Source organism: Nicotiana tabacum, chromosome 15, assembly GCF_000715075.1.
Source record: "Nicotiana tabacum cultivar K326 chromosome 15, ASM71507v2, whole genome shotgun sequence".
Taxonomy (NCBI): Eukaryota; Viridiplantae; Streptophyta; class Magnoliopsida; order Solanales; family Solanaceae; genus Nicotiana; species Nicotiana tabacum.
In genome coordinates, this window is record NC_134094.1 from 232,020 (window position 1) to 253,455 (window position 21,436).

At 36.9% G+C, this 21,436-nt stretch overlaps 1 protein-coding gene across 7 annotated transcripts in view; it reads right to left on the reverse strand.

The window, feature by feature from the left end:
• Window positions 1-16,398, reverse strand: part of LOC107792594 (mediator of RNA polymerase II transcription subunit 13) — a 30,158-nt gene extending 13,760 nt beyond the window's left edge. Inside the window, exons 1-15 of one of the 7 annotated variants that reach the window (XM_016614819.2) lie at window positions 16,181-16,302; window positions 15,776-15,841; window positions 13,872-14,022; window positions 9,394-9,467; window positions 9,144-9,283; window positions 8,983-9,069; window positions 8,387-8,474; window positions 8,228-8,311; window positions 7,606-7,683; window positions 7,408-7,487; window positions 5,801-5,879; window positions 5,414-5,638; window positions 3,060-3,119; window positions 2,710-2,968; window positions 669-920 (exon numbers count right to left, since the gene is read on the reverse strand). In XM_016614819.2, the coding sequence (XP_016470305.2) occupies window positions 669-920; window positions 2,710-2,968; window positions 3,060-3,119; window positions 5,414-5,638; window positions 5,801-5,879; window positions 7,408-7,487; window positions 7,606-7,683; window positions 8,228-8,311; window positions 8,387-8,474; window positions 8,983-9,069; window positions 9,144-9,283; window positions 9,394-9,467; window positions 13,872-13,895 (1,530 nt within the window). In that variant the 5' untranslated portion in view covers window positions 13,896-14,022; window positions 15,776-15,841; window positions 16,181-16,302. Of the gene's footprint in view, window positions 1-668; window positions 921-2,709; window positions 2,969-3,059; window positions 3,120-5,413; window positions 5,639-5,800; window positions 5,880-7,407; window positions 7,488-7,605; window positions 7,684-8,227; window positions 8,312-8,386; window positions 8,475-8,982; window positions 9,077-9,143; window positions 9,284-9,393; window positions 9,468-13,871; window positions 14,023-15,775 lie in introns of all 7 variants that reach the window. The other 6 variants (XM_016614824.2, XM_016614818.2, XM_075231902.1 and 3 more) reach the window with 6 other exon arrangements.
• Between the last annotated feature and the right edge of the window lie 5,038 nt (window positions 16,399-21,436).

Below are 21,436 nucleotides of genomic sequence, written 5' to 3' on the forward strand. Positions count from 1 at the left end.
CAAGAATAAAAAAGAGAAATTAGCTCATTTACTGGTTAGGGAAGCAAAAGAAGAATATCTACTACAACAAGGTGACTCGCATTCATCTGGCAAGCAACAGGCATCTATTAGCTACCAATGATGTCCTGTTATGTCCAATTTATTCATAGTTCCACGTCATCCAGTAAAACAGCACATCCATCTCTTATGTGCATTGTGCTAACTTCGCAAACTCCAATTAATAACTAACACCCAAACAGCAGTGCATTCAAATATCTTGAAGCAATTAAACTTTACGGCAAATCTGTATACAAGTCGTAGAATTCCTATCTCCCATGGTGGCATGATTAATGTGTACACACTCTACTCCAAGAAAACAAAAACAAAAATGAATCATATTTAGGTTGTTGTGTTTCATGCGATGAAACTACTGGATCATCTGTTCCCTTGAGATGCTTTGGTTTGCTTAGTTTCATAGATTAGCAAAGCCTTCCATCTGATATAAGAGGGCTGATTGGTTTGACAAAAATCAGCTACTCAACTGCATTACACATTTATATTTTATAACTCTGAGATTTTCAGATTTAACTTGTAAGTTCCAGGTCAAGGAATAATCAGGGTCTTAACAAGACTCTAGCACATACAGTTGAGATGATGCAACCGCACTTTGTCATGGAAAATATAACTACCTCTCCAAACGGCAAAACGTCATTCTCAAAGAAGTCACCAAAATCTCCAAACTCAGATAGAAGTGCCTGAATATCCATGCCTACACCTCTATCATCATCATCCCAACCCCACTGAAGCCCAATCTGATCATTTCCTCCAGTTATTGCAGAATTATTAACTTCCATTGAGGCATAGTCACTTGTTGATGGATTTATCACTGCTCCTGCCTGACTAAATGACTCTGAAATCCCAGTTCGTGACCTCTTAAAGCCCTGCATAGAAACATGAAATGTCATTTCAGCCAATTCCTGTAAACACACGCACACCATAAGAATTGAGTGGAGAAAACAAAAGAGCACACGGCACATGCTATCAATATGGATAACTGGAACTTTCACATTTTAGTAACATTTATGCAAACATTTCAGAGAAATAAGGTAATCACTAGTCCAACAAAGGTGGGAGCAAATACTGTAACAGAGTTCCTCTTCAACACCCAAAAGAGGGGGAGAAGAATCTCTATGCCAAAGAAATTAATCATCATCGACCTCACAAAGAAAAGATCAATTATACCAATGTCATAATTATGCTGCAGAATCTATGCAATTCCATATTTCAGTTACACATGCTGTGCCAATTTAATACTTATATAAAAGGCGGATCCAGGATTTAAAATCTATGGACTCAACCTTTAAGATTCTTAGCATTGATGCCCTTGTATTTTTAAATGGGTTCAGACCTACCGTTTGTTGCAATTTTAGTGAACTTTTACACAAATTTATGTTCCACGTCAAAAGTACTGGATTTAGATGAACCCGGCACCGCAACTCAACATCCGCCCCCAACTTATACTACAAAGAGCAGCTATTATGCTGGGGCGGGGCCTCTAAATCTTTTCTAGCCTTTATTAGAGTCCAAATTCAGCTAGAATACTATGTGCATCCAGTGCAAAATACGTCTTATCCACCCTCCACTAACTAGCTTCAATCAGATACTATTATCTCTGAAAACTCTTCTCAGATCCTTCCTCTTGGTTCCAACATTCCAGATCCTTCCTCTTTGTTCCCTTTAGCAAAAGAGGTATAATGAAATGGACAAACGGTTGTGCGTCTCTCCCTCTTCTATAATCATAAATTATCATATTTATCAATACTAATTATGCCACTGTTACAGAGATAACATAAGCAACAAACATTTCTGAGAAATTCCATCCATACAAATCTTTTTCATTAGCATCATTGCCTGCTGATCAGAGCAAAAAGTTCGCAGCCACAATAACATTTTTAGGTTTAAGAATTTGACAGATATCTTTATCCATGACCAAACAATCAAGTGAAAGAAGTAGAAGCAGCCAAAACAGAAATTGCAGAAGCGCAATGAACCAAAAATATTTATCTTTAAAGCAGAATTCCTAAAAATGAACTCAAACTTTAAAACTCCAGATAAGTTGTTGATTATCTTCATTTTGAATGTCAAACTTAACTAATTCTCGTAGTGAACTCACAATTTCTATATTTCTTACAACTTTGACCTTTTTCTTTCTCTATTAGGAGCAGAACAATGAAACAATTGAGAAGCCGGTATGTGGACCTGAGACCTCAAGGTTTGATTATAGAAGATACAAAGAGAAGAAAAGACCAACAGTATCGGCGTCAGCATGCTTGTCAGTTTTGCTGCAACAAAGTCCTGAGATAGAATAAGCTCTCTATTTGTGCACTACAGCAGAGAATAAACACAGATGTGCAAGACTTCATGCTTCAACAATTCATAGCTTCCAAGTCATGTTATACTTTCTTTAGTAGATTCCTCCTTGGATGGACATGGAGTGAAGCACATAGAAGGTTGCAACTCAATTCTAAGAAGGTACTATGTACCTCTTTGAATTTGAAAAAAAAAAATGAGATAACAAGATAGTAATAAGAATAGTTTCCAGTTCACTAGTCATAGCAGGATAAAGAAGGTTAAGATCGAATCAAGACTACATATTTAAATATAAGATAGTGCGTACAGTCCAGTGGATACAAATTAGAGAGAACTCAAAATTATGTACAGGAAGCATACCGTTTTAAGATTGTCATTTCGAGACTGATCCACAGAAGATAATCCAGACGGTCTACACATCAAAGAATCGGCATCTGCTTCAAGATCGCCAGCTCCTGAGGTCTTGTAATCACTATCACTAGAAGAGGTACTTACGCTGCTAACACTACTACTATTGCTATTACTACTACTGTTATACTGCCGATTTGAGCGCATGATGTTTGCATCAAGCCAAGATCCATCTGTCGAATTGACTTTGGCATCACTACTAAAATCAAAACTGCAAATATTGTGGATTAGATGTATGAGATAGAAGTTCAACCTAAAAAAAGTTATGGAATGAACTGCCAATATGAACAAGCTGAGAGTACCAATGCATAAAGGAGGATGTAAAGGACAATGAGGGCCCAATCCAGTTCTGCAGCCAGAATCTGCGAATAGAATGTTTGAATGTTAATTTGTTCTCTTTTTCAGTAGTGGAAAAAGAAACTTGAACGGTTTCTAATTGTGCATGTCATCCTTGCATAGAACCATCTTAATAATCTTCTCTAAGCCATTCTAATTTTATCAAATGTCCACGGAGGAACTCTTCATGATTCTCAAGTAAGTTTTTAAGGGGAAAAAAAATTCAGAATCATTTTAATCATTCTATTTTTTTTTTTTTAGAATCACAATTCTCAAGTAATAGAAAAAGCAAAGTCCCAAGGGAGGTTCTATGGAGATCTTTGGAGGCTAGAGGTGTTCCGGTAGCTTACATTAGGGCAATCAAGGACATGTATAATAAAGCTAAGACCCAAATTACATCGGTAGGAGGAGACTCAGAAAACTTTCCAGTAGTGATGGGGTTTTATCAGAAATCGCTCTTAGCCCGTTTTTATTTGCCTTGGTGATGGAAGAGTTAATGTGATGACGCATCAGATTCAAGGGAAGGTGTCATGGTGCATGTTATTTGAAGATGACATAGTACTGATTGAAAAGACGTGCGGCAGCGTTAACACCAGACTGAAGGTTTGGAGACAACCCTTAGAGTCTAAAGGTTTCAGGTTAAGTAGCACTAAGACAGAGTACTTGGAGTACAAGTTCAGTGCTATGACTCGTGAATCTGACATAGAAATGAGGCGGAATTCACAAGTCGTCCCCAGGAGAGGGAGTTTCAAGTACCTTGGGGCTATAATCCAAGGTAATTGGGAGATTGACGAGGATGTCACACATCGGATTGGAGCGGGGTGAATGAAATGGAGACTCGCATCCGGTGCCTTGTGTGATAAGAATGTGCCACCAAGACTCAAAGGTAAGTTCTACATAGTGATGGTTAGACTGACTTGTTGCATGGGGCGGAGTATTGGTCAGTCAAGAACTCTCATGTCTAGAAGATGAAAGTTGCGGAAACGAGGACGCTAAGATGGATACAAGAATGAAGATATTCGGGACAGAGTAGGCGTGACCTCCATGGCGGACAAGATGCAGGAAACAAGGCTGACATGGTTCAGGCATGTCAAGAGGAAATGTACAGACGCCTCCGTGAGAAGGTGCGAGAAGTTGGCGATTGCAGGCCTAGAAAAGGTAGAGGTAGGCCGAAGAATTACTGGGAACAGGTGATCAGGCGGGATATAGCGAGTTTGCAGCTTACCGAGGACATAACCCTTAAAGGAGGGTGTAGAGGTCGAGGATTAGGGTAGAAGGCTAGTAGGTAGTTGCGCGTTTTGCTTTTCCTGTCAGTAGTATCAGTAGTATTTTCGTATTTCCTTATTCTTAGTTCTCTAGTACTACATGTTGTTTCTTCTGCTTCAATTTTCTTATTATCTTCTTGTTGTTACTGTTTATTTTACATCATTATTGTGTTTATGCTTTCTTGAGCCGAAGGTCTATCAGAAACAGCCTCTCTACCTGCACAAAGTATGCATATGGTCTGCGTACACACTACCCTCCCAGGCACCACTTGTGGGATTACACTGGGTTTGTCGTCGTTGTTTAATTCTCAAGTAAATTTGAACTGAAAGGCACCCTAGTCACACACAAACAGCACTAATATGCACTTTTGAGAAAATACTCGCACGCATGGATGTTAGGCAAGAATATATTGATTTGTCAGGTTGATTCTGGGTAAGGGTCAAGGTTAAAGCAACTAAGCAAGAAACACTAAAAATTAGCCAATAAGTATTCAATCCCAGCTTTATTAATTAGATCAAAGTATGAGATGTCAGTATAGAAACTTTGCTTACAGTGGAAACCACAGATATAGACTTCCCACAGAGAACTTATTCTCCATCAGCCACTCACATCGACTCTGATAAAATTTTAAGAGATGGAATCTATTATAGCAAAACCTCAAAAGATGGAAGACCATAATATTTCTACAACCTAGTAGTGGATGGATGGTTATCTGACCATTACTGTGGCGAAAAGGCCAGATATTTAAAAGAGTAGTTTTCTGTCATTAATGTGGAAGGTCACAGATTTGTCTTCCAGCACTCCAGTGAAAACCTTCAACAAGACTGAAAGGACACTAGTTATATGCTGACTGACACTAGTTTAATGTATCTCCTTTTTTATCAGCAACTACTTTAATGTAATCTTCTTCCACATCAGCTAGATGCAAACTTATGCTCCTTCCCATGTGCTCTTGTCTCTTGCTCTCTCTCTCTCTCTCTCATCAATGAAACTTCTGTTCCTACTCCAAAAAGGAATGAAGAGAAAAAACATTGTCAGAATTTAACAAATATACCTTTTTAGAGAAGATCTAGCACATGCTGTTTGCACCACTGGAACAAGAATAGCCTCAGGAGGGTAAATAAGCATTCTTGAACTTTCTTTTATATTGTTGTTTCCTGGCGTAGTGCAGCCAAGGCTAACTTCAACATAGCAATTCTGTCCCTTGAGCTGATAACCAGATCGAGAAACATTGCATGGTAGCCCAACAATACCGTTTGAAGCACTAAACTTGCAGGAACTGTTTGAGCAAGTCAAATAAGAAGAACCACAGTAAGGCAACCACATTAAGATGAGCTCTATCACTTTGAAAGAATGATGTTCACAAACACGAAAAGGAGGGAGTGAGAAGGACAAATTTTAAAACAACCAAAAAAAGGGGGAAAAAAGAGGCAAATTTGACCTAAGATACACTTGCTTCACAAGATCAGCAGGGCAACATCCAGTGAGCCTCCCACGCATTCCATGAGGTGAGACAATAACTGGAAAAGAGGAAAAAAAGGGATAAATGAAAATACGAACATACCTAACCATTCAGGAGCATAACGATGGTGCCAAAAGGTTTTTTATTGGTTGAAAACCAAGTTCAACAAAAACAACAACAAACCAATAAGTTACTACAAGTGGGGTCTGGGGAGAGTAGTGTGTACGCAGACCTTACCCCTACCTTGGGAGGGTAGAGAGGTTGTTTCCGGTAGACCCTCGGCTAAAGACGAGATGAATCAGTGGCAATAAGTGGTAACAACAACAAGGTATTAAGAAACAACAACAACAAACCCAGTGTATACACTCCGCAGACCTTACCCCTACCTTTAAGAAGGCAGAGATGTTATTTCTGGTAAACCCTCCAAGGTATTAAGAAAACCGAAGCGAAAAAAGAAATCAAATAGTAGGTAGAACCAGCAACCCAAGAAAGAAGAGATACTAGAGCAAGAAAAAGGGAAACGCTCGACTGCCTACTAATTGTCCACCCTAATTCTGGACTTCCAAAACCAAGTTCAAAATTTTTATATATGAATAAAAGCTCATATTTTTTATTGTTAAGTTTGTTTAAACTATAAGTAGACTGATTAAAATGTGGATTTTCTTTAACCCATCTTTCTCACATGCTAACAAGAAACATGTTGCTAATAAGATCTTACAATTAGATCTTAAAATTTCAGGAGGCTCATAAACATTTGTGAGAGGACGAAATTTATAGCTTAACCATAGTGTATCATTTATTTATTTTTTTTGATAAGGTAACAAGTTTCATTAAAAGGACCCGTATACAAGCAGTACACCGAAAAACATAGAACCATAACGTATCATTTAAGCAATTGACAATCATGGCATACAGAAGATATCTATCTTAGCTTTCTAGCACTTTTCACAAGCCATAACAGCTTACTGCTGCCAGAAAAGCACTCCCATACAAGCAATACGTAAGGTTTGATCCTAAAATACTCACATCCTAAACAATCTCGGCAACCACCTCCCCAGAAGAGCAAAAGTTACAAACAGCCCCCCCCCCCCCCCTTCCAATCCCCCATTTTGCACATAGAAACCAATTAAGGCTTAAAAATTTGTAGAGCCTTCTAAATTTCAGGAGGTCAATAATATCGACTCTACAAAGGACTAACAACCAAGAGAAATCAGAAGATCAAACCATCTAAAAATGCAGACTTGTCTATTAAAGTAAATATAAATTTAGGCCTTACAAATGATTTCTATATATGATTTTACTCACAAATTCAGCACATAATGGAGTGCAACAAAAATGTGCATGTTTTGCCGCTGGGTTTATTTCCAACTTCCATTATTTTTGGAGTACTTTTACAAAATCAATCTCAAGGATCAACACATTTCTTTAGCTTCGCTTAGATTCCATTAGGTTGTAATTAGTGTAAAGATAGCAAGAATCTCACAGGTTCTGGAAGAACCTATTGGGTGATTAACAAAATTCAGCATCTGAATGTACATCCAAGCCTTTAATTGTTTGTAAAAGCATTGTTTTGCAGCGAAACCAACCTGGAAGCCTCTCACCAGAGACATTAGATGTATCCTCTGATATTTTATCAATGTCACCACTTGAAAGTGCTCGTATAAGCCTAGAAGAAGGTATGAAGAGCAATAACTTATTACAGGACCAAATAACAGATAGCCAAAAGGATAGATTGCAATCCCTCCCTCAAATTAACAATGTAAACAAGGGTTCATTAAACTTACTTTGCAGATATTATAACGTGGACAAAGATAGCCTCTTCCGTAGCAGAAAATATGAACTCAACCACTGGCTGTCCCTTCCTTTAAGAAAGCAGCAATTGCAAATCAAACAGATATAAGGGTTAATTACAATGAAATCGCGATTAGAATGACAGAAGAATAACTCGGGAACTAGCATACATCAAGGAGAACAGTAATACAAAAAACACTTAGACCATGATTAGTATCCAATTCAAAAAATGAAAATGCAAATTCCAGGCACTGGGGAAGCTATGAACATTTAGCAGGCAAATAAAAAAGATATAGCTACTACAAGTGCCACATCCAGAAAAGACTAAAAAGATGTACGTTTTCTCAAACTTCTAACTGTACATAAAAACAGAATGACTCCACAGATTGAGGTTGTAACTGAAAAATCCAAAAGTATACTAGATTGGAATCAGCACCACAGTCCTTTTATCTCCATAACAACTTCTAAGCCGAGGAGCGCACGATTTCATGGCAACATAAGGAAGATAGTACGGTAACAAAGGAGGTTATAAAATCATAGTAAAATCACAATTCTTGATCTCTGTGGTGTCAAACCACTTAGGCAAACAAAACAATGTAACATTAATAAACATACCTGAACAACTCTTCATTCTGTGAAAATGGATGGTGTTTTGTAAATACATCTCCATATCTCACATATGAAAGTCCTCTTAGTTTTCTGCCATTTCACGTTAACAAGTAAATAAATAATAGATCATGGAGACCTCTAACATGTTAGAATAACAAACATTACCTTTCCATGCAATTCCTTAAGGCCTGAGATAGCGCAGCAGCAACCTCTTCTGAATCTCCAGGAGCCACCCAGAGACCAGATGCCAAAACTGCAAAAGATATGATAAAGATTGTTAAGCAAAGCAAAACGAAAAACAAAAACGGGAATCAGGATAAGTTCAAGAGTTAAGTGCAACTCAATTACAAAAACAATGACAATTGGTCAATCAGTCCATCAACAACGCCTCAATCCCAAACTAGTTGGGACCAGTGATATGAGTCCTCTACATATTCCGCTCTATTCAGGCCCGTCAATATTGGTAAGTAACTTGCCGTTTAACACAGATGCCTAGTTCTCTAAGATTGGAGGTTTTCAAAATTCCACACGTGTCCTCGCCAGACCTAACTCAAGTGTAAAAACAACTAAACCCTTAATCTCAACTAGTTGGAATTGCCTACATGGATCCTTTGCTTCCATTGTATTCTACTCTTGGCTAAACCTGCTTTGATTCCTAAAGATTGTAGGCATTTTCAGACAATTTTCTTCATGTAACTTTAGGTCTACCTCATCCTCTTTTAGCACCTTCAATCATCATAGTGTCGTCTAATATAACATACCTCTTAATTTGGATACAGCTGACTGTGCCTTTTCAACAACAGATGAATGCTGCCCAGGGGAAAAAAGCCAGAGCTTGATCTTCTCATCTGAAAACTAAAAGCAAGCAGAAGTTAGACAACTAAGAAATTTACAGTTTAACTACTTTGCTGATCATCCATACCAGGGTTGTGAAGACCCTGAGATGGGTCCCAAGGTCCAACAAAGGAATTGGTCCACGTGCTGAGAAATCCTTCCTTCTGCAATTGCAGATGCGATGAGAGCACGAGCCATGTAGCAGCGTCTTTCTTATCCAGCTTCACACTTTAAAATAGATCGCAGAACACGAAGAATTAAATAAATTTTACAGGTAGTTTATTCAAAGGAGACAGCACTATGCATAAAATGGACTTTAGACTGCTCAAATATCAAACCTTTTGTCCACCAGAGAGCTGACATCAGATTCATGAGGAAGAAACTGAAACCAAGATATCTGATGTAAGCCACCCTGCAAAACCAGAAAATAATAAATGAGTCCAAGGCAAATATATGCAATCATAATAAGCATCACAACATCAGGGACAGTTCAAGAGTATCATATTAGAAGAAACTATATCTCTTTCTCAGTAATTTTAGACAATCAGTACAAATGGCATGAAAAAGATGCACACAGGCCACATATTTATTAGGATATACCATCAAAGCAGCTGAGACTTCCTCAAAAGAAAGAAAGCTGGAGGACTGATAAAATCCCGAACGTGAAAGGGAATTACCGTTGGTACTACATTATATGTGAACCAGTTTTTGGATCAATCTGTGTGGTCAAACTTTTGGGAGCACCGTACGAGAGCTACAAATATCTGGAATGGTGTAATTGAGAAGTTTGAGAAAAGACTAGTTACAAGGCAGATGCAATGCCTTTCAATGGTTGGCAGACACACACTAATAGTTAGTGTCCTTGACAGCATACCAACTTACTACATGTCACTCTATCCCATGCGAAATAAGGTTCTTAAACAGCTTGACATGATCAGAAGAACCGTCTTACGGGAAGCTAACAGCAAGAGCCACAAACTCCACCTAGTGAAATGGTCCAAAGTCACAATTCCAAAGCACCATGGTGACCCGGTATAAAGAATCTGACTATGCACAACAAATGCTTGCTCATGAAGTGATTGTAGAGGTCTACACAGGAGGATCAAGCTCTATGGAAGAAGGGTGTCAATGCTAAATATGAAGTTCAGAATCATTGGTGTAACAGCTGCTTAGAGTTCCACATGGAATATGCGAACTTTGAGGTCAGTTCTCTCAGAATACTCACTTTGCACTAGGTAATGGTTTACATATCAAATTTCGGGAGGACAATGGTTGGGCAGTTGTACTCCTAATGGATGATTACCAAACCTCCTTTCAAATTTCACGTGTTCCAGATTCAACCATATTCCAGAACAGAGAAGACAGCACCTGTAACCTATACAAGACTGCATGTTTGAGGACTTACTTGACCTTTTCTCTAGACTGGATAATTGCATAGTGAATAACCAGGCAGTTGACAACATAAAGTGGGGGCAATGCCAGTGAAGGGAGACACCCAGTCAAAGCAGGCTACACTTTCTACTGTGCACAGAATGAACGGTTGATTGTTAGCCATGGAAGCTAATATGGAAAAACTAAAGTACCAACAACTGTTATATGTTTCAGCTGGAAAGCTCTGCATGAAGCATGTCTTACCAGGGATAACCTCGGTAAAAGGAACATTCAGATTGTGAATAGATGTTATATGTGCCTTCAAAATACAAAAAACAACAACCACATGCCACAGAGTACTAAGCACGCCTTTGAATGTTGCACTTGGAAAGTTGGTAAAGCCATCAGAAAAATTTGGAAGATGATCCCTTCTAGCATTTTTTTATAATGGTGGTGTCGGGGACAATTTGCACGCACTTTGACTAATTTTATTGGGTACCTCCTACCAGCACTAGTACCGGATAACTCGCCCACCATGACTTAGGCAGATCGGGAAGAAAATACCTAGTGTCTTTTGCCTCCGGGGTTTGAACCTGAGGCCTCATGATTCTTTCCACTTCATTGACCATTAGACCACACCCTTGGGTGCGATCCCTACTAGCATTTGTTGGTGTGCATCAATGTTGTAAATAGCGAGCGCTACATCGCTAATAGCGTGTGGCGACGCGAGGCGAGCCAGCTGCGCTTTTTTGGTATGTTGCGTTGCGAATCAGAAAAGGCGAGCGCCTCTGCCTGTGTAGCGAGAGGCACTGCGAGGCGAGAGGCGCTTCGAGGCGACGCTATTTGAATAAAAACGGAATAAAAGTAAGCGATTTAGATTAAAACACAAAATTAGGGCTTGGGTTTCACTTCTTCTCCTTCAGCGACGAGCAGCGACCATTTCTCGGCAGAAAAATTAGGGCTTCATCTTCTTCTTCATCTTCATCAGCCATCAGCACACTAACTCAGGTATGTTACTTTCTTTTCTTTTCTTCTTCTACTTTCTTCTTCTTCTATTTCAGCTGTCTTTTTCTTTTTTTCTTCGCTCTGGTCGACTTCACTATTGTTGTCTTCTTCTTTTTTCTTTTTCTTTTTCTTTCTTCACTGTTCAGCTCTTTCTTCTTTCATTGCTCTGTTTTTCTTCTTCTTTATTTGCTCTGTTTTTCTTCTTTCTTTGCTCTGTTTTTCGACCAGAGCTCTTTTTTTTTTTTGGGGTTCTGTTTTTCGAGCAGAGGCAGTAGCCCTTTTTTTTTTGCTTTGTTTTGTTTGCTCTGTTTTTTCAATTATAGACTTATAGTTTTATAGAGTAAAATTAATAGCATATTGACTTGATAATTTTTTTTCTATAAAACAGCATTGAAATGGCTTCACATTGAGTCTTTAATTTTTTTCTATTGAGTCTTTAATTTTTGAATTGATATATTTATTAATATATTATTGTTATTGAGTTTTTAGTTATATGAATATAATATTTTATGTTTTTGTATAAATTGTCACTTCACATCAAAAAGGCGAGCGCTTCGTTGCGCGCCTCTCGCCTCAGTGAAGCGGGCCCTCGTCGCTATTTGTCGCCGCACGCTATCCAAAACACCGGACAGCATGGACATAATGGAACAGAAAATGTTTTGATGGTTTATCAACCCCAAATCATTCTCTTAAGGCTAGAAGTCTATTGTATCTCGTTAGTTGGCATAATGTGTCCCATGTAGATCCCCTAATAACTCTTTTGAACTTTGTTAGCTCCCGGGACTTAGCATAACCATTGCAGCAGATCTATGGAGTATGTTTATATCACTTTTTGGGCTTAGATGGGTCATGCCACATAATATCAGGGATGTTTTTGAGTCTTGGAGTTACTGGAAAGTTGATAGCACCATCAGGAAAGTCTGGAAAATGATACATGCAGCTATTTTTTGGAGCATTTGGAATGAGAGAAAGAGCAGATGTTTTGATGGAGTATCAACTTCTCCTCACAAACTCAAGGCTAGATGCCTCATGTATCTGTATAGCTGGGCTTATCTATCCCCTATAAACTCCCCTGATAGTTTTTGAATTTTGTTAGCTCCCTAGAACTAGTATAAACATCTGTAAGGAGCTAACAATCCTCCCTTTATTTTGCTATACTCTTTTGTAATTTCTGCATCTTCTTGATGCCAGCAATGAAACCAATTACTTCACCAAAAAAAGGACTTAGCATAGCCATTATGTAATGGAGCTAACATCCTATATTTTGCAATCTTACATTTTGTGCTCTTTTGCATCTTCTTGACGGGAAGCTACTTACTTCATCAAAAAGACCCTAAAAGATGGAATAGGAATGTATATACAAGGAAGAAGATCACGTTGAGGAAATTGATGACAAGTTCTGGGACTCAGAGAGGGTAGGAGGAGAAGGATTTTACTGGAGGAGAAAATGAGAAAAAGGGTGATAATGGAACTAGTGGTTGTGGTAAGTTGCTAAGGAAATTAGCTGAAAGCAAACGAGAGTGTTCGGTAAAGAAACTGTCTGCTGGTTGGGGAAAAGTATTTGAGGAGGAGAAGAGGTCAGGAAGGCAATTGAGGGCCCCGCTGCTCTCCTTTTTTGTGGGGAAAGAGAGGCTAAGCTATGTCGATCAAACTCTTCAAAATCCATGTACATCCGTGTCGACACGACATGGGTTGGGTGTGGGTATGGATCCACGTCAGATTTGGACAACTTAGGTGCTTTGACTATATCTATGACCGAGAAGTATAGATTGATTAGTTTGATTAAGGGTTTATGTCATATAAAGAATGAGAATGCTTTGCTATTACGCGTATCTTATGAATACAATATTAGGTGTTTATAAGGAATTAAATTTTATTAATTTTAGTTCAATAACTTTAATTAATAAAACACTGGTCGTAATATATATATATATATATATATATATATATATATATATATATATATATATATTTAGTGTGGATACGGGTGCTGGAATATGACCGATAAAAGAATATATATATATATATATATATATATATATATATATATCTTTTATCGTGGTGGATTCATACCCCCGAATCCTAAAATTTATGTGATGAAGAATCCGACCTCTAGATCTACACCCTTATTGGATACCCAAACCCGAGCCCGAGCAACATAGAGGAAGTACAATTGAGGGCTTGTACCAAAAAAAAAATACTCTAGCAAGACTGGAAATAAGAAAACGCATGTTAAGTTACCTATTTGAATTCCATGGAAACGGGATAATAGTTAGGACACAATTTCATTACTAGGGTTTTCAAACTTATAAAATTAAGCAAGTAAAAATAACAAATCAACAATAAGAACTTGCAACTTAACCCTCAAAAATAGTAGTCCTAATATCAGAACAAAGGCAAGGGTAATGAGTCATAAAAGGATATAATGCAAGAAACATACGATCTTGAACACATTTGTCCACATTATTAGATAATTTTGAAGCCCGCTGAAGTAAACACGTGTAGTTCTCTGGAATTTGGATCTTAGGGTATATGACGTGTATCGAAGGCATGAAGCATTTCCTTGCACAACAAAGGGGCTGCAGTTCCTTCTAACAGAACATGGAAAACGAAAAATAACAAAGGATTAGTGTTTGTACGAAAAAGATAAAGGGACTTAATAATCTCACCCCAAAAAAAGTAAGCTTCTGCTTTTCTAGGACAACTAGAGAGCAAACAACTACTTTTATGTTACTTGGGGAGATCCTTTTAGCTAATGGTAAAGCAATCAATAGATTAAGCGTAGAACATAATTCAAAACTTTAACTCCAGATCTCTTCAGTATGCAATAACTTTCCATCTAAAAATATGCATCTCTCTCACTTCCAGCTTCAAATCATACAAAACTCCATCAATCAAATAAAAACAACAAAACACAAACAAAAAGGCACAAGATCAGAATCCAGAATTATCACTCCGCATTATAATAACACCAAGGAAGGCGATATTCATTTCAGAATTAGAATTCTACATAGCAAACAAATTTGAGATCAATAAATAACAAGGCAAAAATATTATAAATTCACATTTTAAATGAAAATTAAGTTGAGTACAAGTAGACGACAAGAGAAAAACTGCAGACGAAGCACTACCGTATGTACTAGTGACCATCTAAGGCTCCAAGTTAAAATAAAGAAGCGTCTTTCGAAATCAACCCCATTTGTAACAAGGAGAGCGAAAGAGTTAAAAAAATTCAGTAAGCCAAAACTCACAAATCCAAATAGATTAACTTAAAAGATTTTCTTCTAGATTAATAAACAATAAATTGAAAAATTGGTTGCAACATGAAAACTTGCTACTAGAGAATTGGAAGATAGCATCATCGATGAAGATTTTAGCCATAGAGATTTTAAACTTTTTAATAAATAATCAAAATTTCTCTTCGTAATTCGAGAGAATACTTCTCTACCTTCTTAAGGTAGGAATACGGTCAACGTACACTCTACCCTCCCCTGACCCACTAGTGGATTACACTAGGTTTGTTATTGTTGTTGTAATTCCAGAGAACACTTCAACAAAGCCACCATGCACACCGTCATACACCCGGCCGACATCCCAATGGCCATTAAAATCTCCTCCTAGAATAAGCTTCTCGGTGAGCGGAATGCCCCGCACTAACCCATCTAAATCTTCCCAGAAGCGCCTCTTAACCTCCCCGTCCAAACCCACTTGAGGTGCGTAAGCACTAACTACGTTCATGGTACACCCTCCCACGACTATCTTAATAGCCATCAACCTGTCATTCACTCTCTTAACCTCCACCACTAACTCTCTAAGTTCCCTATCCACTAAAATGCCTACCCCATACTTCCCTCTCACTACCCCTCAGACAACTCTAACATATGAAAGGAAATTCTAGACAAGGTTTCTAAAGTAAATGATCTTAAACCATGATGTATAACTCGATAAGCATTAACATGGAGTCTTGAAATGATTTCTATACCCAGTGAAATTTACAATATGATTTCTACATGAAAATTCTAAGTCATTATTGCTAAACAGGACAAACCTCATACAATAAGCATTTTCTTTCTTGATAAACATGTACTGCTCACGTTTTAATTGATACAATCAGAGTTTAACTTCCTAACAGAACATGATTTATACTAAGAAATTAAACAACACCAAACGCTTATACAAAGAGCCAGCCGTAATTCATGATATTTAAACTAAAATATTCGCACAAAGGTCGATCCTAAATCATGGTATCAATAAAAAAGTAGACCTTAGCTCGCGTTTTCTAATCAAGCCATATAATCATTCTAGTTGTTAAGAAGAAAAATCAGAGCCTTAAATGTTACTGACCAATTTTGGAGCAGCGAAACGGGGCTTCGACGGCTTCGGATCTACTCCTTTTTCTACGGATTCGAACTAAATGGAAGAAGTTCGGAGTAAAACTTGCTGCCTTAAAAGAAAGTAATCAAACGAGAAACTACAGTAGCGTGGTCCAGAACTTTGTGTATATTTTGAACAGTGGTGGCGGCTCTGAACAAAGTAGTCTGAGATGCAAGTATTGATAATAGAAAATCTAGGGCTTGAGTCTTTGAGCGAGATTTTGAAAGGCTCTAGAGTTTTCATCCACAGTCATATAAAATCTTCGAGGATGGATTTTGGGTCAGCCTTCGGCAGAAGAAAAGCAAAGAACAGAAAGCAGGTGTTCTTGCTTTGAAATCGAAAAGGGGGAAAAAGTAGATTTTGTGTCTCAATTACCTTAGTCAAAATCGTCGAGAGTAAAGGATTTGCTTTCAAACGATTACCCAAGTGGTGAGACCCCTCCTACTTGCTTGAGATTTGTGATTTCTTGGAGAAGGAAAGAGAGAGGTTGAGATGGGAGGAGGGGTAATGTAAAATAGATAAATAATCTGTTTAATACATAAAAATGTGTTAATTAGTGAATGATACCCAATATATTATGGCTTTCCGAATGTGATTATTTAATGTTGAAATTCCAATTTGAGTCTTTAAAATATAAAGTTAAACATTATTCACGAAGTATTTAATTTTTAAGTTAATAATATAAATTTTATTCATATTTAATTTATTTTTAAAAAAATTATTATTTAATCCATCTTTATGAATAATTATTTTTTTAATTTATTTTGCCATCACTAGTTGAGAGTCACGGACCTATTTGTTTGTAATCTGAAGGGCTTTTGGGTTTGTGCTGGTCTTGATGGTAAATAAGATGGGTTTGTGCTAGGTTGGGCTATTTAGTTGTAAGAGGTCTTGCTAGGCCGAATTTGATAGGCTATTTTTTTTTTTAAAGAATTAACCCAAATAGCCGTCTACCTAACATCTTAAATTAAAAATAGCCAATGGAGATATAGTGTATGCATAATTTATATATTATATGTGTATAATTATGTATAATGAATGTATAATCTATGTATATGCTAGAAAAAATAAACAATAAATATGACCGGCTATTTGTGTAAAGATCCCATTTCCTTTCTCAAATTAATTTATCTGGGCTTCTTAGTCTTAATAACTTGGACTAAAATAACAACAACGATAACAAACTCGTTGGAATCCCACGAGTAAGTTTTAGGGAGAGTAATGTGTATGCAGACCTTACATGTCATATGAAGGTGAAGATACAAGTTATTTATTGCTCATGTGTTGTCCATCTATCATTATTCATGATCATATCTAAGCAGGGCCTAAGGCAAAACCATATTCGGAGGCCCTTAATCCCAGTATAATCTCACTAGTGGGATCTTGGGAGGGTAGTTTGTACGCAGACCTTACTCCTTGTTTCCGATAGACCCTCGGCTCCCTCCCTCCAAGAACTCCCAACTTGCTCTTGGGGTGACTCGAACTCACAACCTCTTGGTTGGAAGTGGAGGGTGCTCACCACTAGAGCAAACCACTCTTGTCAAATATACTAATTAATGAGGGAAGAAAATTATCGTAATTTATAAATTTATTGTATAAAATAACCTCAATCAAGTAACAAAAAATATACTGTAACACTTTTATTATTCTAATTATTTATATAAATTATATAATATATAATAATAACAATAATAATAAGAATTTAAAATAAATTTGGGGCCTTCAAAATTTGGGGGCTAAGGCAACCAAAGCCTTAGAACCGCCCCTGTATCTTAGTTTGGGTCAAGTTATAATTATTTGCTCGCTTGATTTATCTATATAAATCTAAAAGGGTAATAACAACTAAATTCTAAAGTTGATCAAAGGTTTACATTTGGATCGTACAAATAAAACATGTCTTCGCGCAAAGAAGTATCATTTGCTACCGCTGCCTTTTAAAAAGGCAAGAGGTCCTGTTGATTGGCCATTATATTCGACAATGTACCATTACTGGACGAAACAAATTGGAAGGGAATTTTCGATTTTAGCGTGTCAATTTTTCATTATTGTTAACATGTTGAATAAAACTAGGGGTGTCAATGGATATTTATAAATCGATTAAATCGATTGAACCGTACTGTATCGAACTGATTTTTAGGTTTCTTTATATAAAATCAAAGGTTTTTATATAAATCTACAACTGTACCGATAATTATGGTAGGTTTTTTATTTTATGAAAATAAATCAAAAAAATACCGAACTGTACCGAATAAATTTACATGTAAAAAATATATTTATATACTAAGTTTAAAAATAATAAAGTATTAAATTTTTCTTAACCTTTGAAATTATAAAAATAATTACAAGCCAACAAGTAATTAAAGTCAAAATCCTAATTTCCAAACCTATTATGTTACTAGCAAGACACAAAGTATTCTAACGATTATAAGTAGCAAATTATAATATATTGAATATGTTTCTTTTTGTATGATTTAGATTTATCTTTTTGAATATTTAATCTTCTATAGACTTTATTCTTAAGTCCCAACTTGGTTAATATCTTTCTACTCGTGTGATTTATTTTTTCTTTGTCTTTGTTTAGTTTCTTTTATGTTGTTGTAGAGTAGTTGATGGATCTATACTATAGCCATCTTTCATGTTTTCTTAATTCATCACCATTTAAACAGTAAAATCGTTTAGAGAGTTTTGCTAAGTCCAATAAAAGTATGTATATTATTACATTTTACTTTTACTAGCGACTTTTACATGACATTTAAAAAAATATCGAAAATTAACCGAATCATATAGATACCGAAAAGAAACCGACATGATCGGGACGATTTCGAAAAGTTTAATTTTAATTATATATAATAGAATAATCAAATAATAGATATGATACAAATTTTATAAATTGGTCGAACAATTGACACCCCTAACAATGATCCCACTAGGTTTTGTCTCGTATAATGATTGCAAATGAAAAGTAATGATGTTCAAGAACTGTCCAAACCATATTTTGTACGAAATGAGATAATAAGAAACCAAAAAGTAAAAATGAATTAAGAGTAGAGTGCCAAAAAAAAAAAACTATTAAACTTTTCAGGAAGTAGACATTTTTTTTCTTTTAACTAAATTTTGTAGCATTTTTCCTCTTTAAAATTTTGAAGTTCAAAAATATCCTCCTCCCCTTGATTTTTGGTTAACATTAATTACAAAATACGTAGTAACTTAACTCTTTAGTCTTTTTTTTTTTTTTAGTAAGAGGGGAAACCCGCATACAACCTTTTTCACAGTCTCTTTCCTTTGGGCGAGCATTCGGTAGTAAATACTTTGTGCGCATTGGGTAAACTTCCCCATGTGTAATAACCTGCAAATCACACAGGGAATGTAACCGCACTAAATAAGCTATGTACGACATGCTCAACTCATAAACATTGAAAAGAAAATCGATCACAGATCATCCGTATAGATGATCGTTCTCCAAAAACCCCCCGAAGGGTCTCTTTAGTCTTTATGTGTGCTTTTCTCTCTGTTCTTTTCATAATGTTTCTTTCTCCATTTCTTTCCTTTTACTTCCAACCACCAATTTCCACTACATAGTCAACCCACTCACTCCTCTCCTTTGGCTCCTCTGTTTTGTCCTGCTGCAATCATTCTTCTTCTTATACTCCCCCCTCATTCTCTTCCTTTCAATTGTTCCCCTTCTCTTCCTTCCTTCTGCTTCTTCTCTTGACCTATCAATTTCTCATTTCTTCTGTAGTTATTTTTGTTTTTCATTTATTTATCTTGGTGTGCCATGATCTTTTTCTTTTTCTCTTTTCTTTTCATCTTGTTCTCCATTCCTGCGAAGCAGGTTGCTAGTAAAAAATAGGACTCCCTTTTTTTAGAAAAATCATGAAGAAGCAACAAACTAAGGATAAACTTGGTATTTTAACTATAAAAAGTAGCAGGATAAAAATGTCACAGACAAAAAGTTCATGAGGATGTTATGAAAATTACTCTAAGAAAAAAGCATTTATTTTTCAATAATCAAAAGAGTTTTGTGGCATATTACGTAGTACTAGTAGTACTTAATAAAGAAGAAAAGAAAACAGCCTTTGGAGAGCTGAAATATATTGGTTCCAATTGTCTAATATATCAATTGGATATTTGGTATTTGGAATTAATTGTAAAGACGTCCTTTTTCTCACACTCGAATCTAAATCCCTTTTCTCACACTCGAATCTAAATCCCACGATTAACATTAACAGAGATGCTTATCCGTAAAATGGTACAGTTGAATTTATACGTGGTGTCTAGATAAGTGAACTAATTTGATCCTGAAATAATGCAATAATTAAAGAATTGTACAATACTTAGCCTTAAAATGTAGATAAAACAGCAGAGATGACAGTTCCGGGAACAAGGTTTCCGAGCATAGTAATGATGAGATAAAAAAAACGGGAAAGTAAGATTACATTAAGCTTTATATAGAATGTAGTGTAAGTTTAGCCAGAAATTTCGTGTCCTTTACAATGATAACTGGGCTCACTATTTATAGTTGTGTCTAGGGAAGGAGGTCCTAGGATTGTGCCCTCCTTTAATATCAATTATGAGGGTCATTGATGAAAATGTAACGGTAAACATAAATGTCAAATTCTCTATAACGGGTCGTCGCTCTTAATGCTGCAGAATATTCTTTATCAAATGCTAACGGGCGCAGAGCATTTAATACACTTTAATGAACGTTATCCCTTCGGTGACAAGCGGAATGACTGCGTTCGGTCTTCGGCCTTCCCCGTCTTGGATTCCACGTGTCTTTCCTTTAGATGATCATGTGTCATATCATATTTTACCCTATACATATAGCCCTCTGCTTTCCGGTGACATAACTTCATATTACCAGGAAGTTGGTAGAAACACTATTTTGGCGAGAATTACTATAACTTCCTCTGAAGGCTTCTGACGGTTGACTAGACGTGCGTCTATCCGCATTTAATGCCCCAAACACGCGTCATCCCACGATTCAGCACAGCTTTTGCAGATTGTTGAAGTAATCATGGCCGAATTTAGCCACCAAAATTTCACTTATGCGCATCATTCTTTTCCTTTGCATTTCATAATTTCTCGAGCTTCTGATTTGTATCTTTGTTCTCCATCCTTTCTCTAATTCTCTTCAAACAAAACCCTTTTCCTTCGTCTTATTCAATGGCTTCTTCCTCCGAGCGTGCCGGTTCTTCAAAGAACAAGAACAAAGTCGAGGACTCTGCTCCTCCAACAATGGGTTCCATCATCCCAAGAAGACTCAGTACCACAAAGGACTTTGAAGAGAAACTCCCTATTACTAACCCTCGTACATGGGTTGTTAGTAGGTACCCTTCTTCCATTCGTCCTTCCAGTATTCCTGCTGTGAAGGAAGACTGCCACTGCCATGAGTTGGATATCATTGCTCCTAATCTATCAGAGCGAGTGACCCTTCCCAAGGAAGGTTTTACATATTTTTACACGTATCCATTTACTTTGGGTACGTTTTCTTTGAGTGGAGAGCTTGATTCCGTGATTGCGGAGTTTTGCCTTCGCTGCCAAGTGTGTTTGGCACAGGTAAGTCCTTCAGTGTGGAGGACGGTTGCATGCCTTCGACGCTTGTGTCAGGAGACTGGAGAAGAGCTAACG